Source organism: Lagopus muta, chromosome Z (assembly GCF_023343835.1).
Source record: "Lagopus muta isolate bLagMut1 chromosome Z, bLagMut1 primary, whole genome shotgun sequence".
Lineage (NCBI taxonomy): Eukaryota > Metazoa > Chordata > Aves > Galliformes > Phasianidae > Lagopus > Lagopus muta.
Genome location: NC_064472.1, coordinates 19,237,333 through 19,260,019, shown reverse-complemented (window position 1 = coordinate 19,260,019; position 22,687 = coordinate 19,237,333). Strand labels below are relative to the sequence as shown.

General features: G+C 38.9%; 1 protein-coding gene across 7 annotated transcripts in view; it reads left to right on the top strand.

The window, feature by feature from the left end:
• Positions 1 to 22,687, top strand: part of PDE4D (phosphodiesterase 4D) — a 582,076-nt gene that overhangs the window by 467,022 nt on the left and 92,367 nt on the right. For all 7 annotated transcript variants that reach the window (XR_007373932.1, XR_007373933.1, XR_007373936.1 and 4 more), the window contains 3 exons: positions 19,455 to 19,491; positions 20,401 to 20,474; positions 21,661 to 21,710. Coding sequence is in view for 2 of the 7 variants with exons in the window: in XM_048931459.1 (XP_048787416.1) it covers positions 19,455 to 19,491; positions 20,401 to 20,474; positions 21,661 to 21,710 (161 nt within the window). In the remaining 5 variants the exon portion in view is untranslated. The remainder of the gene's footprint in view (positions 1 to 19,454; positions 19,492 to 20,400; positions 20,475 to 21,660; positions 21,711 to 22,687) is intronic.

Sequence of the window (22,687 nt, the reverse complement as noted above, 5' to 3'; positions counted from 1 at the left end):
ATGCTGCAGGGAGCAGTGAAGTCATCTCTCCATCTCCTCTTCTCCAGACTGGACCACCCAACTACCCTCATTCTCTTCTTACAGGACATGCCTTCCAACCCTCTGCCAACTGTGTTCCCTCCTCTGGACACATTCAAGGATCTTAACACTCTTATATTGTACACAGTATTTAGATTGGGCTGCATCAATGCTAAATATAGCATGAGAATCTCTTGTTTTGCCAGTCTGGTTGTGCTGTGTTAATGCATCCCAAAATGCAGTTTGCTCCTTGGCTGCCAGAGCATACTTCTGGCTTATGCTTACCTGTGGGCACCAACACCCCTAGGTCCCTTCCTGCTGCACTGCTCTTCAGCACTTGTGTCCCATCTGTGCCTGAATCTTGCATTGCTCTGTTGTAGGTGCAGCATTATCCTTAGCTGAGGTTCTTGCTGCTGCTGATGACAGCAGGGTTGGTCTCTACTCACTGGTAACAGGTGATAGGAGAAGGGGAAATGGCCTCAAGTTGTACCAGGGGAGGTTTAGGTTGGATATCAGAAAAAAAAATTCTTTACAGAAACGATTGTTAAGCACTGGAATAGGCTCCCCAGGTAGGTGGTTGAGTCACCATCCCTGGATGTGTTTAAAAATCTTTTCTGGATATGGTGCTCAAGGACATGATTTAGCAGTGGGTTGTTAGAGCTAGAGTAGTATGGTTAGGTCGTGGTTGGACTTGATGATCTTGAAGGTCTTTTCCAACCTGAGAAATTCTATGATTCTATGATTCTATAATTGCTCAGGGCTCCAGTGTCTCTAGAACCAGGACAAGCTTGACTTTCTGGGCTGCAAATGCTCACTGCTGGCTCGAGCTAACTTTTGCATCTACCAGTGCTCCCACGTCCTTTTCCACATAGTTGCAGGCCTGTACTTACACAGCTTGTATTCATGTTTGAAACTGCTCCAACCCAGATGCAGGAGCCTGCACTTGGCCATGTTGAACTTTATGAGGCTCACAAAAGCTGAGCTCTCAAGCTTGTCTAGATCTCTCTTGATGGCATCCATTCCCTGCAGCATGTGGACCACACCACACAGTTTGGTGTTGCTAGCAAACTTACTGAGGATGCACTCAGTCCCACTGTCCATGTAAATGACAGAGATGTTAAACAGCACTTGTCCCAGTACTGACCCTGGAAGAGCACCACTAGTCACTGGTCTCCACCTGGACATAGAGCTGTTGACCACAGCATTTGAAATGTGACCATCCAGCCAGTTCCATTCATGAAATCAATGTCTTTCCAGCTTAGTGAAAAGAATGTTGTACAGGCTGTATCAAATGCTTTGTCCTAGTCCAGGTTGAAAAATTAATAAATTTGAGAGAGGCAAAGGAGAAGATCTTTGGAAAGTTATTCTGTCCTCTTACTGAAGTAGACTATTTTTTCTGTGTAATGTGTGTCTTCTGTTAGTGAATCATAATTTGCTAATATGTGTAAATGCCAGATTGGATGGGTAGTGGAAGTTAGATGATTGTGAAATACAGTGAAAACATGTACAGTGTACACTGTACATATGTACAGTGAAAACATCTCACCTGAAAATTATAGAAATCAAGAATTTTTGTTCATTTGTTTGCTTAATCTTCTACAAATTTCACTGCCAAATAGGTGTTTATGGCTCAATTATGAACTTTTATGAACAATTATGAATTATGACCATCCTTATAAGAGTTTCCTAGTGAATAAGGATGTAGAAAGCATTAAAAATCCAGCATCAATATAGAAAAAAAGCCAACAATAACCATCCTCTTAAAAAAAAAAAAAAACAGCCAACAGCACTAGTATTCAAAACAAAGGAAATTGGTTTTCATAATGAGTGAAATTTCATGTGATACTTCGCTCATAATCATTATAATTGGAGATTCCTATTCTCACCTTATGTTTTGTTCTTAGAAGTGTTAATTAGACCATCTATTTATAACTTTCTTCCTAAGTAAGTGTCAAGATGAACAAAACTCATGCCTTTGTTTTGGTTGTTTAAGGTCCATCACCTTAAGTTCAGTAGATTGAAGTACTTTTAAGCTTTGTTCCTTTTGTGACCAATTTTGACTGAGACAAAATGAATAAGACCATGCCCTGTTGCTTTATAATTAACAAAAAAAAGTTTTCGGTTTGTAAATGGAGACCCTCGCCAAGGAATCCTTTTTCTGACATGTAATATTTCTTACAGATGTACCAAAGTTAAGCTTTTGGTGCTGCACTCTTGTAAGGATACCATTTAGGAAGTTTTTTACATTCAGGCAGGCAATCCAGGTCATTGCATTGCTCAGATGAGTCATTTCAATTTAGAATTCAATTAGTGTTCTGTCCTTGCACTCATAATCCTCTTCTACATTTCCTAGAATTCTGGGTAATATTTCAGCACATGAAAATAAATTGAATTAAAAAATTAATTACTGAAACACTGAGCACACTTTCTTCTTCAGATATTTGTATCTACTCTTGACCCTTTGTGGGTTCAGGACCCTGAACTTTGGAACAGCGAACTTTAAGCTGTTCAATGGATTGTTGGCCAAGATCTCCTGAGATGCTGTCCTTAAAGACAAAGATGTTGAGGAGAGCTACCCTTCAAGGATGCCCTTCTGAGAGCACAAGAGCTCTCCATCTCTGAAGAGCTCTGAATAAGAAAGCGGGAAGAGGAGGTAGGAAACCGGCATGGCTCAGCAAGGACCTGCTGGGCATGCTGAGGGAAAAGAAAGGTGCATACAAACTCTGGAAACAAGGGCATGTCACCTGGGAAGAATACAAGGATGCCATCCAGGCTTGCAGACGTGGGATCAGGAAAGCCAAGGTGCAGGCAGAACTGAATTTGGTGAGGGATGTGAAAAACAATAGGAAGACTTTCTACAGTTACATTGTCCAGAAGAGACCGGCCAATACAAATGTACTTCCTTTGGTAAATGTAAAAGGAGAACTGGCTGAAGAGAAGGCTGAGGTACTGAATGAGTTCTTTGCCTCAGTCTTCACTGGTGGCCAGGATTCCAGTATTTCTCACATCCCTGAGCCCTGCATCCCTAAACCTCTAGGTGGGAACCAGGTCAGTAAATCCCCCCCACTATAAGGGCAGAGCAAGTTTGAGGCAGCCTTATTAGACTGAATGTGTACAAGGCTATGGGGCTGGATGGTGTGCATCCCAGGGTTCTGAAGGAGCTGGCTGAGGTGGTTACTGAGCCACTCTCCATCATATTTAAAAAGTCATGGCTGTTAGGTGAGGTCCTGAATGACTGGAGGAAGGGTCATGTCATTTCCATTTATAAGAAAGGGAGCAAGGAGGACATGGGGAACTATAGGCTGGTGAGTCTCACCTCTGTGCCTGGGAAGATGATGGAACAGATCATCCTGGATGACATGCTTGATCACATGAGGAATAAGCGTGTGATCCAAGACAACCAGCGCGGCTTCACCAAGAGAAGGTGGCCTTCTATGATGGAGTGACAGCATTGGTGGACAAGAGAAAGGCAACCAATGTCATTTACTGGACTTGAACAAGGCCTTTGACATGGTCCCCTATCACAATCTTATCTTTAAATTCGAGGGATGTGGATTTGATGGGTGGACCACTCGATGGATAAGAAATTGGTTGAAAGGCCACAGACAAGGGTGGTCATAAATGGCTCCATGTCCAGGTGGAGGACGGTAACGAGCGGCGTCCCATAGGGATCTGTCTTTGGACTGGTGCTCTTTAACATATTTATCAATGACATCAATGGCAGAATCGAGTGCACCCTCAGCAAGTTTGATGACGACATCAAGCTGAGTGGTGCGGTTGACATGGTGGAAAGAAGGGATGCCATTCAGAGGGACCTCAACAGGCTTGAAAGATGGGCCCAGGTGAACCTAACGAGGTTCAACACAGCAAAGTTCAAGGTTTTGCACTTGGGCCGGAGGAATCCCAGGCATCCATACAGACTGGAAGGAGCAGTCCTTGACAGCAGCCCTGCAGAGACAGACCTGGGAGTCCTGATGGATGAAAAGCTTAACATGAGCCAGCAGTGTGCTCCTGCAGCTCGAAAAGCAATTGGTATCCTGAGCTCCATCAGAAGAGGGGTGGCCATCAGAGACAGGGAGCTGGTTGTCCCTCTCTCCTCTGCTCTTGTGAGGCCCCATCTGGAGCACTGTGTCCAGGTCTGGAGCCCCCAGTACAAGAAAGACAGGGAGCTGTTGGAAAGGGTCCAGAGGAGAGCCACAAAGATGATCAGGGGACTGGAGCACCTCCCCTACAAAGACAGGCTGAGGGAGCTGGGCTTGTTCAGCCTGGAGAAAAGAAGGCTGCAGGGTGACCTGATTGCAGCCTTTCAGTACCTAAAGAGAGACTACAAACAGGAGGGGAGTCAACTCTTTGAAAGGGTTGATAACTGCAGGACAAGGGGAAATGGTTTTAAGTTGAGGGAGAGAAGATTTAGGTTGGATGTCAGAGGGAAATTCTTTACAGTGAGTGGTGAGGTGCTGGAACAGGCTGCCCAGAGACGTTGTGGATGCCCCGTCCCTGGAGGTGTTCAAGGCCAGGTTGGATTGGGCCCTGGGCAGCCTGGTCTAGTATTAAATGGGGAAGTTGGTGGCCCTGTATGTGGCAGGGAGTTGGAGATTCATGATTCTTGAGGTCCCTTCCAACTCTGGCCATTCTGTGATTCTTCCTGTCAACAATTTATTATAATGCATCAGCATTTTAAATTTATTGGAACTCACATCTGAATAGATTTCCACAGTCTCCTGCCACAGAAAAACTGTTGTACTAAGGCTAATACTTCTGCAGTTGTTTAGAAAATGTAATATGCAACCAGTTTTAACCATAATTATATGGTTAATCAAGTATCAGTAAGCCAAAAAATGATGAGTCTGAATGTATCACAGAAATTAACTGAAGGAAAATTAATAAACACAAGAGTAAAAAATTCAAAAGGAAAAAATAGTGAAGAAAATATAAAGAAAAAAGATCATTAAAATAGCCAGCTCTGGTTCCAAATGTTCTTAGATAAGGTAAAGACTACAAGAGTTTTCAGGGAAAGTGTCACAGCAACATTCAGATCACTCACGATTTCTGTTTTGCATCAATATGTGTATTGAATGTTAAGTATTGCATGTTTGTGATGCATGGGAAATATATATTACAAAACATAGAGATCATTCAGTTAATGCAGGTGAATTAATTGAACATAGCAGTTTAACCTGGAATCCTCTAATTCTTCAGTGTTTGCATTTTCAGCCTCAGTACTTCACTTTATAAAGCAAAACGAAACAAAAGGCATGGAAGGGATGTAACACAAAGTTTCTGTTATTTCCAGTACAACTTTATAGCAGTAAATATCACTTAAGGTGAAACAGAAGAAAACTTCAAGATTTTAGTCAAATATGGAATGTTACAGTCAAAACCAGCCAGAGGATGGCAGTGTTAAAGCACTAAATTCATTATTCTGCCACTATTTATTATTTGCAGTGATGTGGCAGCTCTGAACTGCAGCCAAGAAATGGAACCAACTGTCCTCTGTTCTTTGAAAACCCAAGGCGAAATACTGTCCTCTGACACAAACGACTTAAAATAAAAACATAAGATGATAGTCAGAAGACTAGCACAGTCAGGTAGTATTCTCAGGAAAAAGGTACAGAGTGATCCGTTTTCCCAACATAGTTAACCTCACATAGCAACCAGAGGGAGTTCATTCAGTGAACTGAGATGGAAAATCACAGAAAGAACAGCAGAGAATGGGAAGATTGAGAGTTTTTTGAGTTTTAGTTTTTTGAGTTTTAGAGAGACTAAAACATATTTTGAACTGAGAAGACAGACTAGTTGAGGAAAAGAACAAAAGACAGGATGAGTGCAAGGCAGCTCATATGATAGAATGTTAATGAGCCTGAATTGTGGCGTTGCAAGAGGCAGAAAAGGCAGCTGTAAAGTAGAAAAGGGAAAAGCAAGTCAAAAGGAGTAGGAGTCATTAGCATTTTTTTTTAATTATCTCTTGGAACAAATAGTATGATAGAGAAAAAGAAGCTGATGTGAGAAGATTAGCAAAAGCCCTTCGGGGCTGCAAACTGGAAAGGCAGGTGGTTTAGACAGAAAGATACAAGGTCCAAGGCAGAAGAGCACAGTTTCCTTGAGAAGCCTATCTATGGGATTGCTAGCAGAGAAATGGGGATATGCAGAAGTGAATATATGTGTGAGCCAATATAAGGAATTACAGGGCATTATCTGTGAAGGGATCTGGGAAACAAGCTTAAAGTGAAGGATAATAAAGAATGGAAAAGAAAACTTAAAAGCCCCTAATTTCAAAGTTATAGTGCACTGGAGAAAATTTTAGCAAAACCTAGGTCTCTGATGAGATGGAAAAAAAATTGATTATTCAATGAAATCATTAACACTGTCATAAACTCTAGAAAGAAACCAACAATCACTGGCTAAGGCAGAACTCATGTTTTAACCAAGGACTTGACCAGCTGAACTTCACTGAGTAAAACATTAGCTGGTGTGGGGATTGTTGAAGACTCCCATAGAGAGGATCAGCACTGTTTCTTTGATCAGGTGAATATAAGCTCTAACTATCACAGTTACACGAAATTTGCTAATTTCTGTTCAACCACCAGAAAGTAAGGGAGCATAGTCTATAGTGAACTGCAGGGCCATTGGCATAGAGGTCTGCTCAGTGGCCAAATGGCCATCAGTACATCAATTTCCTGAGCTGGACAGCCTACTTCTCTTCAGAAGTACTGTAGATAGTACTGGGCTACATCAAAAGCAGCCCACTACATCAGAGACTGATATTAGTGGTATGATAGCAGAGGCTGAATATTCTTGCCAATATTCCATTACGTTTGGTTGCTGTGTGACAGACAGCAGGAGAGGGGCAGTTTGACAAAGTGGCATCTGACATGGAAGAATGGGTGAAGCAAAAGGGTGTCAATGAATTTCTCCAGAAGGAGAAAACAGCATCCATTGACATTAATCGGCACTTGCTAAATGTTGATGGAGACCAAACAGTAGATGTGAGCACAGTGAGACAGTGGGTGGTGTGTTTCAATAGAAGTGACAGCTTCATGAAAGACAAACCATGTAATGGACAGCCATTCACAGCTGTAACACCATGAAATGGAGACATTCTCAATCAGCTCATCCATATGAATCGGCAGATTACAATCAGAAAACTGTATGGAACTAAGTATCAGCTTCAGTATATTGGAAATGATGGTGGCAGTGTTGAAATATTACAAAGTTTGTGCCAGTTGGTCCCAAAGATGCTCAGACAGCAACAGGAAGAACACTATAGGCAAGTAGGATCTACTAAACCAATGCGAGGCTGAAGGTGACAGTTTCATGGATCACATCTGTTAAAGGTGACAAGACATGGCATCACCACTCTGAGCTGAAATCAAAACAGCAGTCCATGGCATGGCAATATGTGAATTCCTCAACAACAGCAGCCCTCAGAGTGTTAAGTGATGTGCACTGTCTTTTTGGATAGGAAAGTAGTGATACTTCTGGATTTCCTGGAAATCAGATACACTCTGATCACTTCATCACAGTGCTGATGGAGCTGAAGGTTCCGGACTCAAGCCAGAGAAGAATGAGACCTTTTTCTTCCAGGCTTCATACCAGTTTGAAGACTATGGAGCACAATGCCAGTCTTGGCCAGACTGTCCCACCATATCCTCCATACAGTCCAGATTTGTCACCTTTTAACTTCCATCTGTTTAGATCAGTGAAAGATTCTGTGAACAACACTTTTCTAGCAACAGCACTGTAAGAGCAGCCTGAAACAGTGGATAACCTCTGCTGATGCATATTTTTACGAGTCTGGAATGAGACTCTTGTTCATCACTGGCAAAAATACATAGCTTGTGGTCGTGACTGTGCTGAAAAATAGTTTTTTGTAGCTGACAGTTTGCTTTATCAAAATTATTGTGCTCTTTATATTTGTGATAGTTTCCTTGGAAATAAATAGAAGGCATTGCTGTTGGAGCAGCATACACAGCTCTGCTGCTGCTATCCCTGATAAAACAAGTATAAAGATGTAATTTACTCCAAAATTTGTTCTCCCACTATGTACCATATAATACTGCCTCCTAGAGGACATGCTGCTCTATAATAATGTGCATGTTGATAAACCTTTGCTCCATGTCTACAAAATATAAATATATTAAAACAACAACAAAAATACCACTCTTTGAAAAATAAAACCCACATGTGGACTACATTGAGATAAAGGGAGCTGATGAAAAATATTTCATCAAAGATGAAATACTGTCTGAAAAACATGATATACAGGCATTGAGTTTGTTTAGTCAGGGTGGATTATCCCTGTCCTCAGTATTTAGAGAAATAATTGTGTAATTTTTAAATTTGTGTGGGTATTACTTTCCCAAATGAAGCCAAAATAATCTGTAACTTTCCAAAAAATGAAGATTAACAGAATTATTCTGGCTGCAGAAATTATCTTAAATACAGGGAAATTCCAGGATAGGGTGTTCCCATATTTGTCAATGGCTAGCAGGTCTAGTCCTGACCTGAAGCTGCAAATGGTCTGAAATATCCCTTTAATTGGCACGTGGAACAATTGAGGTGAATTTGCACACATATTTCCCAGTCTGTTTAGTTTTTTAAACTTCATTGTATTCAGTTTGGAACAGATTCATAAAGGGAAAGCACTTAAAATAATGGAAGACAAATATGGCCAACCTAGACAGTTACTGATGTTCACTGAAGACTTTAATGTGCCATTAACATCATGAAATGAGGATATATATTTTCATCAGTAACAGGAAGCCAAATTACCAGTAATACGTCTTAGTCTTCTATTTCTAAGCCAGCACAGCTTAGATTTATTAATAAATTCTATGAGTATGCACCTGAAGTTAAGGAGAAAAATAGCCTTTTTCCTGAAAAGTGATCTGCATTAAGTTCTTTCTAACATTCTAAGAGGGCAGAAAAAAAACACATTGCTTCTGAGCAGCTTAGGTGCACCTGAAGTGAATAAATGAGAAATAATTGCCTTTCTTGATAAGTTGCTGTGGAATATCTTACAACTTATCTAGTTCTTTTTTTCTGAATTTGTGAAATAATCTTACAGGAGAACTGAAAAGAGACAGACTTTCTCTAAAAACTCTGCTAAAATGAAGTATTTTCAATTCAATTTCCATTTAGAAATAATTCTTAATGAAAAACTGCAGTGTGCTGCTTTAGTTATCAACTTATCCATTCAGAAGGCCACAGGGAAAACAGGCTAATATTTTGATTCATTGGGAGTTTTTATTCTTAAGATTTTTAATTTGAATAAAATCTTCAGATTTCAGCTTAAACTAAGTAATTAGTACTTAATTTTTTTTTTTTTTTTTTTTTTTTTAATAGTTGTAGAAAGTATTTTGAAAAAGACCACTGCGTTCTTTCCAGTAGCTTGGAATGTTTTACAAATACAATCCAAAAACAAAAACAAACAAAAAAAAGAATATAGCCATACTCCATTTTCTTAAAATAAATTTGAGCTAGATTAGGGTATTAACTATGTTGTAAGCAAAACCAGAATAGTTTTGCATTGAGAAAGCATCTTTTGATATTCATTTTTATTCAGGAGATTCTCAGGTGTTCTAATATGCCTTCATGTACTTGTTGCATAGGATTTTTATTTTTTGTTGATGAAGTGAAATTTGATCCTATCAAATATTCACACAAAACATTCATTATTGGGTTTGCTCCTGAATTCCTGAACACTGAAATAATGAATCATTTTCCAAATAGAACTCTTAGCTATAAAACACATCACTTACACTACAAAAACTTCGGCAATACTGGATGTTTGAAACAACATGGCACGTTACTTACTGCTTCTGCACTAAACAAAGCCATCTGAATTGCTAATCATCTTCAGTCAAAGATGGCTGTTATTAGAATCATGATACCAAAAACAATTCTTGGCTCAGATTCCAGCTAAATCACAGCAGTGTTCATTTCACTGCTTGCTGCACAGTTCTACTGCTACAATGGTCGGGATGTGTGTGTTCTGTGTACACACGCCTACTTGCAATACTGAACGATGGCAGCAGCATGGAGAAAAGATGCTTTATAAAAAAGGATTTCAGTGTTTCTGAGGAAGCCTCTTTAACCATGACTCCATCTCATGCACAGGCTGAATTTATTTCACAACCCAGATCATTAGCTCGTATTTCATCCCTCAGGGCACACACAACTCTCCATATGCTTGCAGTGATGCTCATGTTGTGCTAACCATGTAGTTTGTTCTCTGAAATTAGAAAATCTGGAATTCTGATGTCTTTTGCCCTGTTTTTCTTAAGGTCTTGATGTTTTTTATGAAGGAAAAAACTATTGCCTGGTTGTTGTGTTTTTTTTGTTTTGTTTTGTTTGTTTGTTAGTTTTTCTGAAATATAAGTACTTGAATGTAGGAGCCTTTGTATTTGTTTAAGGGACTCCATTTTCTAAACCTCAAAGCTGACAAAATCTTCTTGTGGCTTGTCTCACAGCAAGCTCCCTCAGGCTGGGAAGTTACCTTGAATAAGTGCCTTTCTTAGAAGCTCTGCTTTCACTCATTTTAGAAGGGAAATCTTTCAGTCTGCATTAGTGGGAATTCCCATGGAAAGTCATGTACTGTTTTCTTCAGAAATGAGACTATTTTATCAGTTCTAATCACTTAAACATATGGAACAGGGAGCAGTAACAAAGTTCTGCTTAATTCAAGGCAATACTTTTTATTTTCATTTGCAATAAGCTAAGAGCTTATGTGTGTCAGGTAATGCAATTAAAAAATGATTAATAATAACTCATTAAGCTGCACTAACTTGATTGCTTCCAGTCATACAAGCACACCCGTTCATTAATTTTCTCTGACCTGAGCAGGAAACAAACCTATCCTTTAGTCACTGTGACAGTCATTTATTTGCAGCTTTGCTAATTATGATGAACTAAATGATGATTTCTGTTTCATGATCAGTCCAACAGAGGCACGGCTGAATTGACCTGGGCTCTTCCAAATGAATTCAGCTTTTTTGTGGTTCAGAGTATTGAACCCATTGAATCCATTCACTTCTTCAAAGAAAAAAGCAAGCTTCTGCATTGTAATAACATTTTTTCCCTTGCCATTGCCTCAGAGGCACGCAGGCAGATTGCCTTCTTATTTTAGAAGTAAGCCTATATCAATACCAGTGAAACACACTATCAAGTCTGTTCTCTTTATTTAGCACTGAATAGCTCTGCTAGACTTAGAGCAAGCTGTCTCCTCAAAGTTGCCCATCATACTTCTGTTGGATTATGGTAGGATTACAGCATTCAGGCTTGATGGCTGTTTCGGGCAATATGAATATTAGAAACACAGAATGGTTTGGGTTGTAAGGAGCCTAAGATCACCTAGTTCAACCCACTCTGTATTTTGGGGGTATACTTCTTTAGATGAGGTTGCCCTAAGCTCCATTCAACATGACCTTGAACACTTACAAGGATGATACAGATAATTTCTTGATTTGTCCCAAGTTTTCATATCTTGCATATCGTGCCAGTATCTTTTTCGTGATGGCATGCTGTATTTATAACAAAAGTCCTTCCTTGGGTAGATTACTCAAGTCACTTGTATGAGTGCAGTCCCTTTGGAATAAAATTTAAGCTTACTGAGCAGGAAGTTGCCGAATGAGACGGCCTTTGGATAAAATGGGTCTTGGTTCTGATCACCATCACTGAGACCTACTTAGCTGCATTTATTACACAGGAAAGTCCTTTGTCCCTAGTCTTCTCAAAAGCATAACCAGTATGATGTGATGCTGAAAAACATATAGTTGTCTAGATAATACTTCCTGTTAATGCCTGGATTAAATCTCAAATTCCTGATTTAAAATCACCTTATTTCCAACTGAATTGCATTAGCACACAAGATGAGGGTTCTTTCGAGACTTGGAAAAACAGAATCATATCCATTACAGACTTAAGGATAAGAAAGGAATAGTTCATTGTTCCTAATGTTGAAAGTAGAATGGTAAATTGAGTAACCTAACACTGGTAACCATGAAAGAGCAGACTTCATTTATTCAAAGGATTCTTTCAAGCCTAGTAAGCTCTATGTTCAGGAACTGAGTTGATAAAAAGGTGTCATGAAAAATTAAAGCCATCTTAGTACCTTCATACAGAAAATATTCATTCTATGTGGAAAGTTCCAGGCCAATTAGTATATGACATATCTTGGTGCTTATTAGCCACATGTTAAGACCTACGTTTGTTCTGAGCTGTCTTTTGGATCTCTAATTATAATATAGTCAGGTATTTTCTTCCTCAGCATGTTACAGAGGAGTAACTTAATTTTGCTCCATATGAAGCTTATCAGGGTACTTCTTAACACCCATATCTGCAATATTTTTGAGTGAGAGATGGTTTTTCCTTTGGTGCATTCTCTTAAGCTTGAAATTGCCTAGGTTTCTGATAATCCAAGGAAAACTACTATAAACAGTCTTTGTTTTGGCTGGGGTATGGGAGTTCTCAGGGACTGTGGTTTTCTTCCTACATCTTCAAAAAGAAGACCACTGTAATCTTCATATTCTATATTTTATGTGTAAACAGCATGGATTTTCCCTTGATTTTATATCTGATATATTTGTATATATATATATATAAAAACAAAACAATTCTGTGAAAACTGAGTTGATTCTTGTCATGATGAGACAAAAACCTTATCTCTTTGCTGTGGGAATGCCAGAAAGCCAATGTCCACTTCGGCTTTCCAAAGGCTGTTAGCAGCTCTGTTCTTTCAAATAGTTCCAACTCTGTAGCCAGAGAATCCAAGGTAGATGATGCTAGTTGGCTTTAAAGATCAACCAGAATTTTCAGCCAGTACTTATCTTGGGAAGATAACTGAGTTTTCATTCAAAAGGAGTGTGGCAAACCAGTATGTTCATGCTTTAAAATGATGCCAAGGTTCCTTTCCACTAATCTCATAATTTACATTATATAAATTATATGAAGGTTAACCAGTAATTTAATTCAAGGATTCACAGAACAGTTTAGATTTAGATTAGAAGGGACCTCGGAAAGTCATCTGATCCAATCCCTCTGCTCAAGCAGGGTACTTAGAGCAGGTTGCCCTGACCGTGTCCAGGCACTTTTGAACATCTCAGAGAAAGGAGTTGATAAAACATCCTGTGTAGATCTCAATTACATGTGCAGAAAGCAGGTGTTTCCTTTCCTGTTGTTCAGATGGATCTTGTGTTCCAGTTTGTGCCCACTGCCTCTTATCCTGGCACTGGACGTCAGCATAAAGAGCCAGGTATTGTCCTCTTTATATACACTGATAAGATCCCCTATAAACTTTCTCTGTGCTAGACTGAACAGTCTCAGATCTTTTACTTAATCCTCATATGACAGATGCTGAAATCTCTTCATCATTGTGCAGCCCTTCTTTGGGCTCTCTGAACTATGCCCAAGCCTCTTGGTTAATGGGGAACCCTGAACTGGATGCTGTGCTCCTCCAGATGTGGCCTCATGAATGCTAAGAAGAGGTGAAAGATCACCTCCCTTGACATGCTGGCAATACCATTAGCCTTCCTTGAGGCAAGGGCATTTGCTGATTTATGCTCAACTTGAGGTTCACCTGAACCCACTGGTCCTTTTTTGCAGAGCTGCTTTCCTGCTCAGTGTCTCCCTTTATGTATTGGCTCCTGAGCATGTTCTTCCCCAACTTCAGGACTTTGTGCTTCGCCTTGCCCTTTGTTTAGCCCTGCCTTAGAGGGCTGCTGGTTCTGCTGATTACCCTCTCCATCTCTCATTCTTTAAAATTTAAAGACTTCCTTATGAGATCAGATGTGTTACTGGCAGAAGTATTTTTGCCCTACTGAAAGGAGAGGATGCCATCTCTGCCTTGAAGGTGGGGTTCTGCAAACCTCGTCTTATGGTCATAAAATCCAGAACCCTGTCACCAGTAGCAGTTCTGCAAGTAATTTTTGACTTGTAATTTCAGTGTTCTCCTACTTACACCTTCAACCTCACCAGAAAGAGAACACCACCTGGGCTCCTGGGCCCTCATCTACTGCCCCCATATCTCTAAAGTCAGTTTGGAAACTGTGTAGGTTTAGTGTTAGCAGTACCATTTGTATCCATGTGAAGAAGAGGGGATAGTAGTCAAAGGGCTGGACCAGATTTAGCAGCACCTCCACACTGTCCCTAGATATGGGCCTCTGGCAGACGTGAACTTCTCTAGCTGACAGATCAGGCTGACAGATGGGTGCCTCCATTCCTTGCACCAGGGAGCCACACATTACAGTGTCTCATCAATGGATGTCTGTGTGTTCCTCTTCAACCCTGAGGGTGAGGAACCTAGTTTGTATTAACTTAGGCTAACCTTCCTCTTGGAAGTCACCAGCTTCCATCCTTCCCCTTCTTTTAATGCTTGCCTCAATACTGGATAGCTTCCCTCCTGCAGCTGGAGTCAGTCAGAGGCTCTTCAAGCTGCGTCTCAGTGAATATGAATATCCTTTCTGTCTCACTTTCATCTTCTCTTATATGATATAGCCCACCCACTTCCTGTTTTAAGTCTTCCCCTAGCCAGCACAGCTGCCACTTTCTGCAGGATAGGGTCTCTCTCTCCTGGCTTCAGAGAAGCCCCAGTGGTCTCAGCAGCCAGAGGCCTGGAGGGCAGCATCTAACATATGAAGTTCTGCTGCACCAAATCTTCCAGCCTTGTAAAGATATTTCTTACAGCATCTGCTGGTCTAATCTGTCTGTAGTGCATCACCAAAATATCCAGGACTCAGAACAATCCACATTCAACAATGGGTCCTCTCTGCAAATTGCTGCAACTGTTGGCTGCTCTGTTGGCTGAGCTCTGCGATCAGCTCTCAAACAGCTCTCTCCCAGGCAGCAGCTGAAGGGTGCTTGACCTTTCCTAATCAGGGGATGGCTACAGGAAAGGATCCAGGCACTCTAGGTCAAGGGCAGCTAATTACACGCACTTCAAGCTGCCGGAACTTCCTTCCACCCACACCGCTATTTCTCTGCTTTCTTTGTCGTTGCCTGAAAGCAGTAGGCACACAAGATTTTTGGAAGGTTTGCCAGGCAGCCTCCTGGCTTGAACCTTGTGGTCCTGAATTTCAAAGCAATGCCAAAGACTGCTGTGTTAACTGCTGCTTGTTTCTGGGAGTTTCTGTCATTTTGACTGTACCTTGTCCATGTAAAGGTATGTGTCAAGCTAGTATAAATATATTTTGTCCATTTCTCCTTCTTTTTTTAGACTGTGTTTTTATTTGCCTATTTAAGTCTTACTTTTGTGTCCTTCAGATGACTCACCTGGTGTTCACATCTGCCTCAAAGTCATAACTTGAGTTTATTATTATTTACAAGGATAAATCTTATTCAGGACCCTTCCTGCTAGCTCCACACTGGCAAGTGCAAGTCACATTTCTAGTGGTGTCTAAGGTCTGAGACACATATCCCCTTAATGGGTATCTTGACTGTTTTCCAACCACATAAATACACCCTTTTTTTTTTTAACTGGATCCTAGCAGATCTGCAGAATGTCTCTTTAGCAACTCCTTTTATTAGATGATTAAATTAAATTATCTCAACTTAATTAAGAAATAAAGGTTTTGCAGTCACCCAGCCTATCCCTGATTTCATCTTCCTTCCTGTTTCTCTGTCTGTCCATGCATGTAACTCTTAAGGTCCACTTTAGAAAAGGCAAAGTTAATTACTGTCCTGTAATTCGAGTAGAAGAAAGAAATTAATGCCAGTCTTGAGGAGAGGAAGGCTGAAATTGTGTACTTTGCATTTGTCAACAGCTAGCTAAATATACGCGTCTGACTTGGCATGGCATTTTTATCTCTTCTTCAGAACAGAGACCATTGTAAGTTACATGGGGAGAATTCAAGTGTGTACCATAGGAAAGGTTAGGAATGAAAGCCAACAACATTGCAGAAGGCCAAGCTTCATCACTTTAAGGGGCAAATAGCTTGCAATGCTTTTTGTAGTATTTGGTGTACTATTGGTAATTTCACTTGTGTTGTATGTAACGCTTGTTCTTCTCATATAGGCTGTTACATTTTTTAGCAGCTTTTGTTAGTGGTAGCAAATTTGATAACTTAAAATTTTTGATCTGTGTTAAAATCTTTTTCAAGTTTGTCTTTCCTTTGAAAAATGAATATATGAATGAGTATGCCAGGCATTCTAGTTAACTGACTTAACAGAGTTATATTAGAGATAATAATTTTTCTAACCTTAAAGATTAACAGCTCTGTCTTTATTTAGAAGGTTATGATACATTGCACAGGTTTTATACTCCTCTTAATGCCTCTGTATAAAGATGTGTGGCACTATCCTGTATAGAATCCAAACAGAATCATCAATCAGATTCCATATCATCAGAAAAGAAAACAGCAGGAAACTCATACATCACAATGTTTTACTACAGTGGAGTACACTGTGGATCAATAGCACCTTGATTAAATCATATACTCTTGCTCTTCTATATCAAAAAATAACACAGCCAGTTTAGACAATTCTGCTCCCTTTTTGAACACTCTCACCTTTTCCAGATTTCCTGACCCAATGTGGATTAAAGATTGCTCAACACACTATGAAATTGCTTTTCTTTCCAAATTTATCTGGCATGTGCTAAACTAATTTATGAAAACTGTGGATAGAATCTTAGAATCACAGAATGGTTTGGGTTGGAAGGGGCTTTTAAGATCATGTACTTCCAACACCCTGCTATAGGTCACCTCCCTCTAGACCAGATTGGTCGAAGCCCCATCGAGCCTGTCCTTGAACAACTCCAGGGGAGGAGCATTCACAGCTTTGCTGGGCAACCTGTTCCAGTGTCTCACCACCCTAACAGTAACAAATTTAGTCCTAATATCTAGTCTAATCTACCCTCTTCCAGTTTAAAGCCATTTCCCCTTATCCTGTCACTATACGTGCTTATAAGACATCCCTCCCAGCTTTCCTGTAGGCCTCTGTCAGGTACTGGTTGGCCACTGTACTCAGAGCCTTCTCCAGGCTGAAAAGCCCCAGTTCTCTCAGCCTCACAGGGAAGGTGCTCCAGCCCTCTGATCATCTTCATGGCCCTCCTCTGAACCGACTCCAACAACCCCAGGTCCTTCTTGTGTTGGGGGCTCCTAGACCTAGTACTCATGAGAGCAGAGTAAAAGGGCAGAATTGCCTCCCTCAACCTGCTGGCCATGCTTCTCTCGATACAACTCATATCTGTACTTCCAATATTGCTATTCTACCAAGTAGTGACAATTTCTGTAGTTGTTACTCTTGACAGAAGGGATATTTTAAATAGGTAAATGAAATCCTGGATTGGTTTCAGTGCATTAATTTAATATTCAATAACGTCTCCTTTAGCAGATAACAAGCCACACTACTTCATGAATATTCTCCAGTGAAATGCAGTCCAGAAAAAGCTTAACTGGATTAAAATTCAAAAATTAAAGCAATGGAGTGATGGTATTTTCAAGAGGTGGCAAACAGGATCATTGAATGGGAAGAAGACCAATGAAATACACTCCCAGTAATGCAGTATACAAGAGATAGTGAAATAGAGGAGCATTCAATTTTTACAGTTTTACCAAACCAGCTTTCGCACAGCTGACAATACTGTTTCACATAATTTGAAGAAAAGAGCAAAATTTTTACGGGAGTGATACAGTTTACATGTTCATATTATGACTATTTAAGTGGAGAATGAGAAAAAAAGAAAAGATGCACTTTGCTTGTGTTCTCTTGAAGCCTTTGCTATACAACTTCTCTATGACTTGCTCTTCCATTGTCTAGCTATGTAACGCATTGAGCAATACTGATAAGAAATTCAAGTTGTCTTTCATAGATTATTAACAAAGAGTGTGACATACACTTTTGCTGTGGATATGTACCTGCTAAGACCACATCAGACTGACTGTAAGAAATAGCACAATTTTATTTGATCAGTTAGGATCAAAAAGGAAGAGGTATGATCTTTCCATTCCCTTAGGAAGCTGAATTAAATGCCATGGATGCCAACCTTAACTTTTACATCACAGTCATTAATTTCCCTAGTTCCCTGCTTCACCAAGAATGCAGAAAAAAAGTATGTTCCACGGCTAATGCAAATATTGTGAAGGGTATTTCCTTCCTGGATGCTTGAGGAAATCATTGCTGTGAGGATGCTTAATTGAATTGTTTTCTTTGCAGGAATGGTTGAGCTAAGTTGAAAAAAGTCCCAGTTTGACGGGAAAGCAGGTAGAAGAGGAATAAAGGCACCATAGCACCATGGAAGTAATTCAGAGACTTTATCTCATGAAACCAAATTCAACTGGTTATTATAAACAAGATAAATCAGCCCAGTACTTTAACAAGGGAGTTAATGACTAGCTGGGTTTAATAAACCTTCATAATTTTGATTGGTATTGGAAACGGACCTGGATTTGAAAATCTGATAGTAATTTCTCATACTTTAGACCTGAATAACATGAAAGCAGTATCAAAACAATAGTAATTTCTGTTGAAAGATTTCAGGTCCAAGTACAATTTACAGTGTTTCGTGATAAATGTAGGAAAATGCAGAATACAGAAATACAAAATACAGAATAATTAAATATGAAGTTACATTAGATTTTTTTTTTTTTTTTTTTTTTTTTTTTTTTTTTTTTTTTTTTACTTTGCTGCAAACTGCTAGACATGATAACTGAAAATACCAAGTTTTCCTTGTTTCTCACAGTTTGGATGAAAGTGGACAGTTAATGCATGCTTCAGGTTCCAGTTAGTTTCTTCCTTTGGTTTTTCAGTGTTCTCTTAGAGTAAGACATGACTGCACGTGGTACTTTGTGTGTAGCTTTAATATTTTATTCATAAAGTGAGGGGAAATACTTCACAGCATAAGCCAAACTCTCAGTGCAAGCATTTCAGAGAAGAAGTAAGGAAACCCTTCTTTTCCTGCCTCTCTGTGGCCACGCGTCATCCCAACACCATGCCCTACGTCAGCCAGTATGATGTGGGTGAGGTTGGCACAGCAACAGCACACTCTTGGTTACACTCCCCTATAACTACACCAGCGTGAGTCAATTCAAAAGTTTTACTAGGTTTTTATTAGTCTGTGATGCACTGCCAGTCATCTGCAGTTACTTGCCTGGCCATTGCTCACAAATGTGCTAGTAAGCTTTAATATAATCTTTCAGTATTTTCAAGTTTGTCCTTTGGGATAAAATCTCTTCAGGTCTGTTCCATGCAGTCCTGTGTAGAAACTGGCTGGTTCATCAGCCATCCCATATGTATTGAATGATTGGACAATGACTGATTTGGTATTTGCTTTTCAAAACAATCTGTGAAGCAGCATCAGTAACTGTTGAACAGTAAACCTGGAGATACCCCCAGTGCATTGTAAAACCTTATTTTCTTTCTGTTAAAGCAGTACCAGGGAGATTAGTTAGTTTTATTAGTTTTCACTAATATCTAACTTACAACTCTGCTTGTTTTTTCAGACATGGAGATGACTTGATTGTGACACCATTTGCTCAGGTAGGCACAGTTTTGCCTTGTTCCTCATATGATCGTGCAACCCAAGAAGGCCAAACCAGTTCTTCTCCACTCTTAATATTATATAAGACTTGTTTGCTTGAAAAAGGAAAAAAATCACCTATCTGAACAAAAACTTATAAAGATTTCACTCTGTGAAATCTATACTTACATACTCACGTCATGTTGTTAACATGCAAAATTTGTTACATTCATCCAACTTCCTTCAGCAGAGAATGTCTATACCACTTATATTAAGACATTTCTCTGCTGCCTACTTTAGCTGCTGTCTTTCATTAAAAAAGTTCAGGAAGCAAGTACTCCATTTATATTGTCTTTCACAGTATGCAAGTCCTGTAGTTTTGGGCCTGCATACATTTTTCACCTGCTCTAATAATACCTTCCTCCTAATGTGTCCTTCTGTACTAAGTACCCAAATGAATCAGGCTCCTTAAGGGAGCCACTTTTATTTTCTTTGTCTGTCTAAACAATTTCATTCTCTTTGTCATTTGAGATTTGTGGGGGCTGAACAGCAAACGGAAAAATATGTAATCATTTCTTATGTATGAAGTATTAGGCTTGAATGGACTATTATCATCCAAACACGAATGCTTTTATGGTCATTTTAGAGAACTAAATAATATTCTGTGAAAAACTTCCCTCCTCTTCAGCTAAGTCTGTCTTTAAACAAATAATGAATTGGTTACTAAAGAACAAAAAAAAATCAACTATTGGCCTTTTATTACAGACATGTTATTGTTAGATAATGTTCAAAGACTGGTCAAACCAACCCTGGAAACATTTCACAGGTATTTTGCATTGTCCTTTCTTTTCCTTTCAGCATAGTGGAGTGGAGCTAATTCAGTCTCGCCTGTGCAGAAATTTAGACTGAAGCCATTTTGTCTGTTCCAGGTGCTGGCCAGCCTGCGTACTGTACGGAATAACTTTGCTGCATTAACCAATTTACAAGATCGGGCACCCAGCAAGTAAGAATCAATTTTTGGCCACTGAACTTTTAGCAGTGGTATTTTTAAAATATGAACTGAGAATAACAATAACTAGAATAACAATGTTATAGATTTTTTATGGCTTTACAAGTGTAAAACTTGTAATGGTTTTATTATCTGTTGAAACTGCCTGTACTTGATAGATGAGACAGAAGCCCTCTTGCCTACTATCTGCTCTTGCATAGGTTTCCTTGCATAACCATCCAGTAATTTTTATTTATGCAATTTCTACAATTTTCAGTAAGTCATATGTCAAGGATAATTCAGAGATGATAATTCAGGCAATGAGTCTGAGTTGTGCAAATGAGCCAAAGTGAACAGATAGCTACAGTGATTGCAAGATCTGGATCTAGAAGTCATCCAAGATAAAGATGTCTTACATATCCACAGTAGTTCATGATTATGAGTGACATATTATAAATATGATTTTCAATTCTGCTACAGTATCATAGTTAACATTAATGTTAGTTAAACTGGAAAATTTTGTAGTGAATCAATTTTTATCATTCTAAATTAGAATCAGGTAGCATTCATGGAACTGTGGCAGTTTCTCACCAAAGACTTAAGCTCATAATGACAAATGCCCACCATTGCATATGCAATTCTATTAAAAGATATTTCCAGCCCCTTCGTTTGGAATATGCCCTATTCAGATCCTGCCTGCTGTCATCTCTAAACAGCTATGTTAATCCAGCAAATTTTAACTTTCATCAATGAACAAAGGATTCCACTGAGCTGTTTGCCCTGAAGATTATTGTGAAGTGCATGCAAAAAAAAAAAAAAAAAAAAAAAAAAAAGTTAAAACTAATTGTTGCTATAAGAATTTGTTCTGAGTGAGAGAACATGGGTAGTGCAAGCCATATAAGAGTAATAATTATAGATAGAGACTGAACTTTAAGCTAGGTACATATTCAATTAAGGATTAAGCAGACTCGTAAATTAATTTCTAAATTTCCCTGCTGAAGATATATCCCAATCTGTAGAAAGATTTGAGCAACCATTGTGAATTCCTTTATGTGTTACAAGAAAATAGCTAAATGAACTTTTATGCCATCGTGCTTCAGTCACAAATAACTTCCCAAAGAAACATGTTTTCTTGTATTCTTCAACCATTTATGAGTTTAACAGCTTGATAAGTCTTTTTTTTTCTTTTCTTTTCAAACAGACGGTCACCAATGTGTAACCAACCATCTATTAACAAAGCAACTATAACAGGTAAGAGGAATTAGCTTAAATGCCTCTGTGAAACCAGCACAGGTTTCTAAATTCAGTATTTATTTTTAAAACTGTAAGTCCCACTGAAAACTAAATTTTATAATAATAATCTTATATTATTTCATATCCTGTTTTATTATGGAAAACTTGAGTCATGTGGTGACTCAATTTGGTGACTTTTGATCTTATATAATGTTGGTTTTCTGATTTCTGTCTTACTATTCTGTTTTCAGTTTATTTCCGAAATCATAATTTTTTGACATGATGGTCCTTGCCCTTCGTTTTCTCTTATATACTAGTGTGTGACTGTGTCATTACCTTCATTAATAACTTTTTGTAGTAGAATGAATTGGTATAAGAAATATATTTTATCTTCCATCTGAGAACCAGAGTTCTGTAGCTATTCTGACAGAGTCTTGATGTTACATACTCCTAGGCATTTTGAAGGCTGACTTTTCTGATTTAATATGGTAGATATTTAACATTTATAGGCACATGAAATAAAAATTCTTTAAAAAATAGATACAGTTTATAGAAAAGTATTAATTTGAAAGGAGGACTGGCATTGTAAGTTATGTGAATACTTCAGAACATCTTACCCTGTAGCACTTATTTACTATTATAGCAACTTGTTCTCCATTATTTTTATGGGAACACATTTTCTGACCTCATATTTTTTATATTTTGTCAATACATGTATTCTTGCTCATGCTGTTTTCCAAGTAGTTATATCTCTATGGCTTGATGGCAGAGTGAAAGGATTTGCTTTGCCTCTTAGTGAAAGAAAACAGGCAGTTACTACATAAGCAATTTATCATTTAAGCCAAAAACTTACTCTTTATAGAATTTTTAGTTCATTTTTTGTTTGTTTGCAGACAGAACTTGGCTTGATTTTTGCTGATCCTCTGCTTGCCTTTTTAATTGTATGATAATAGGGTTTTAGATCAAGGAAGAACAAATACTTCAGCTTTCTTCAG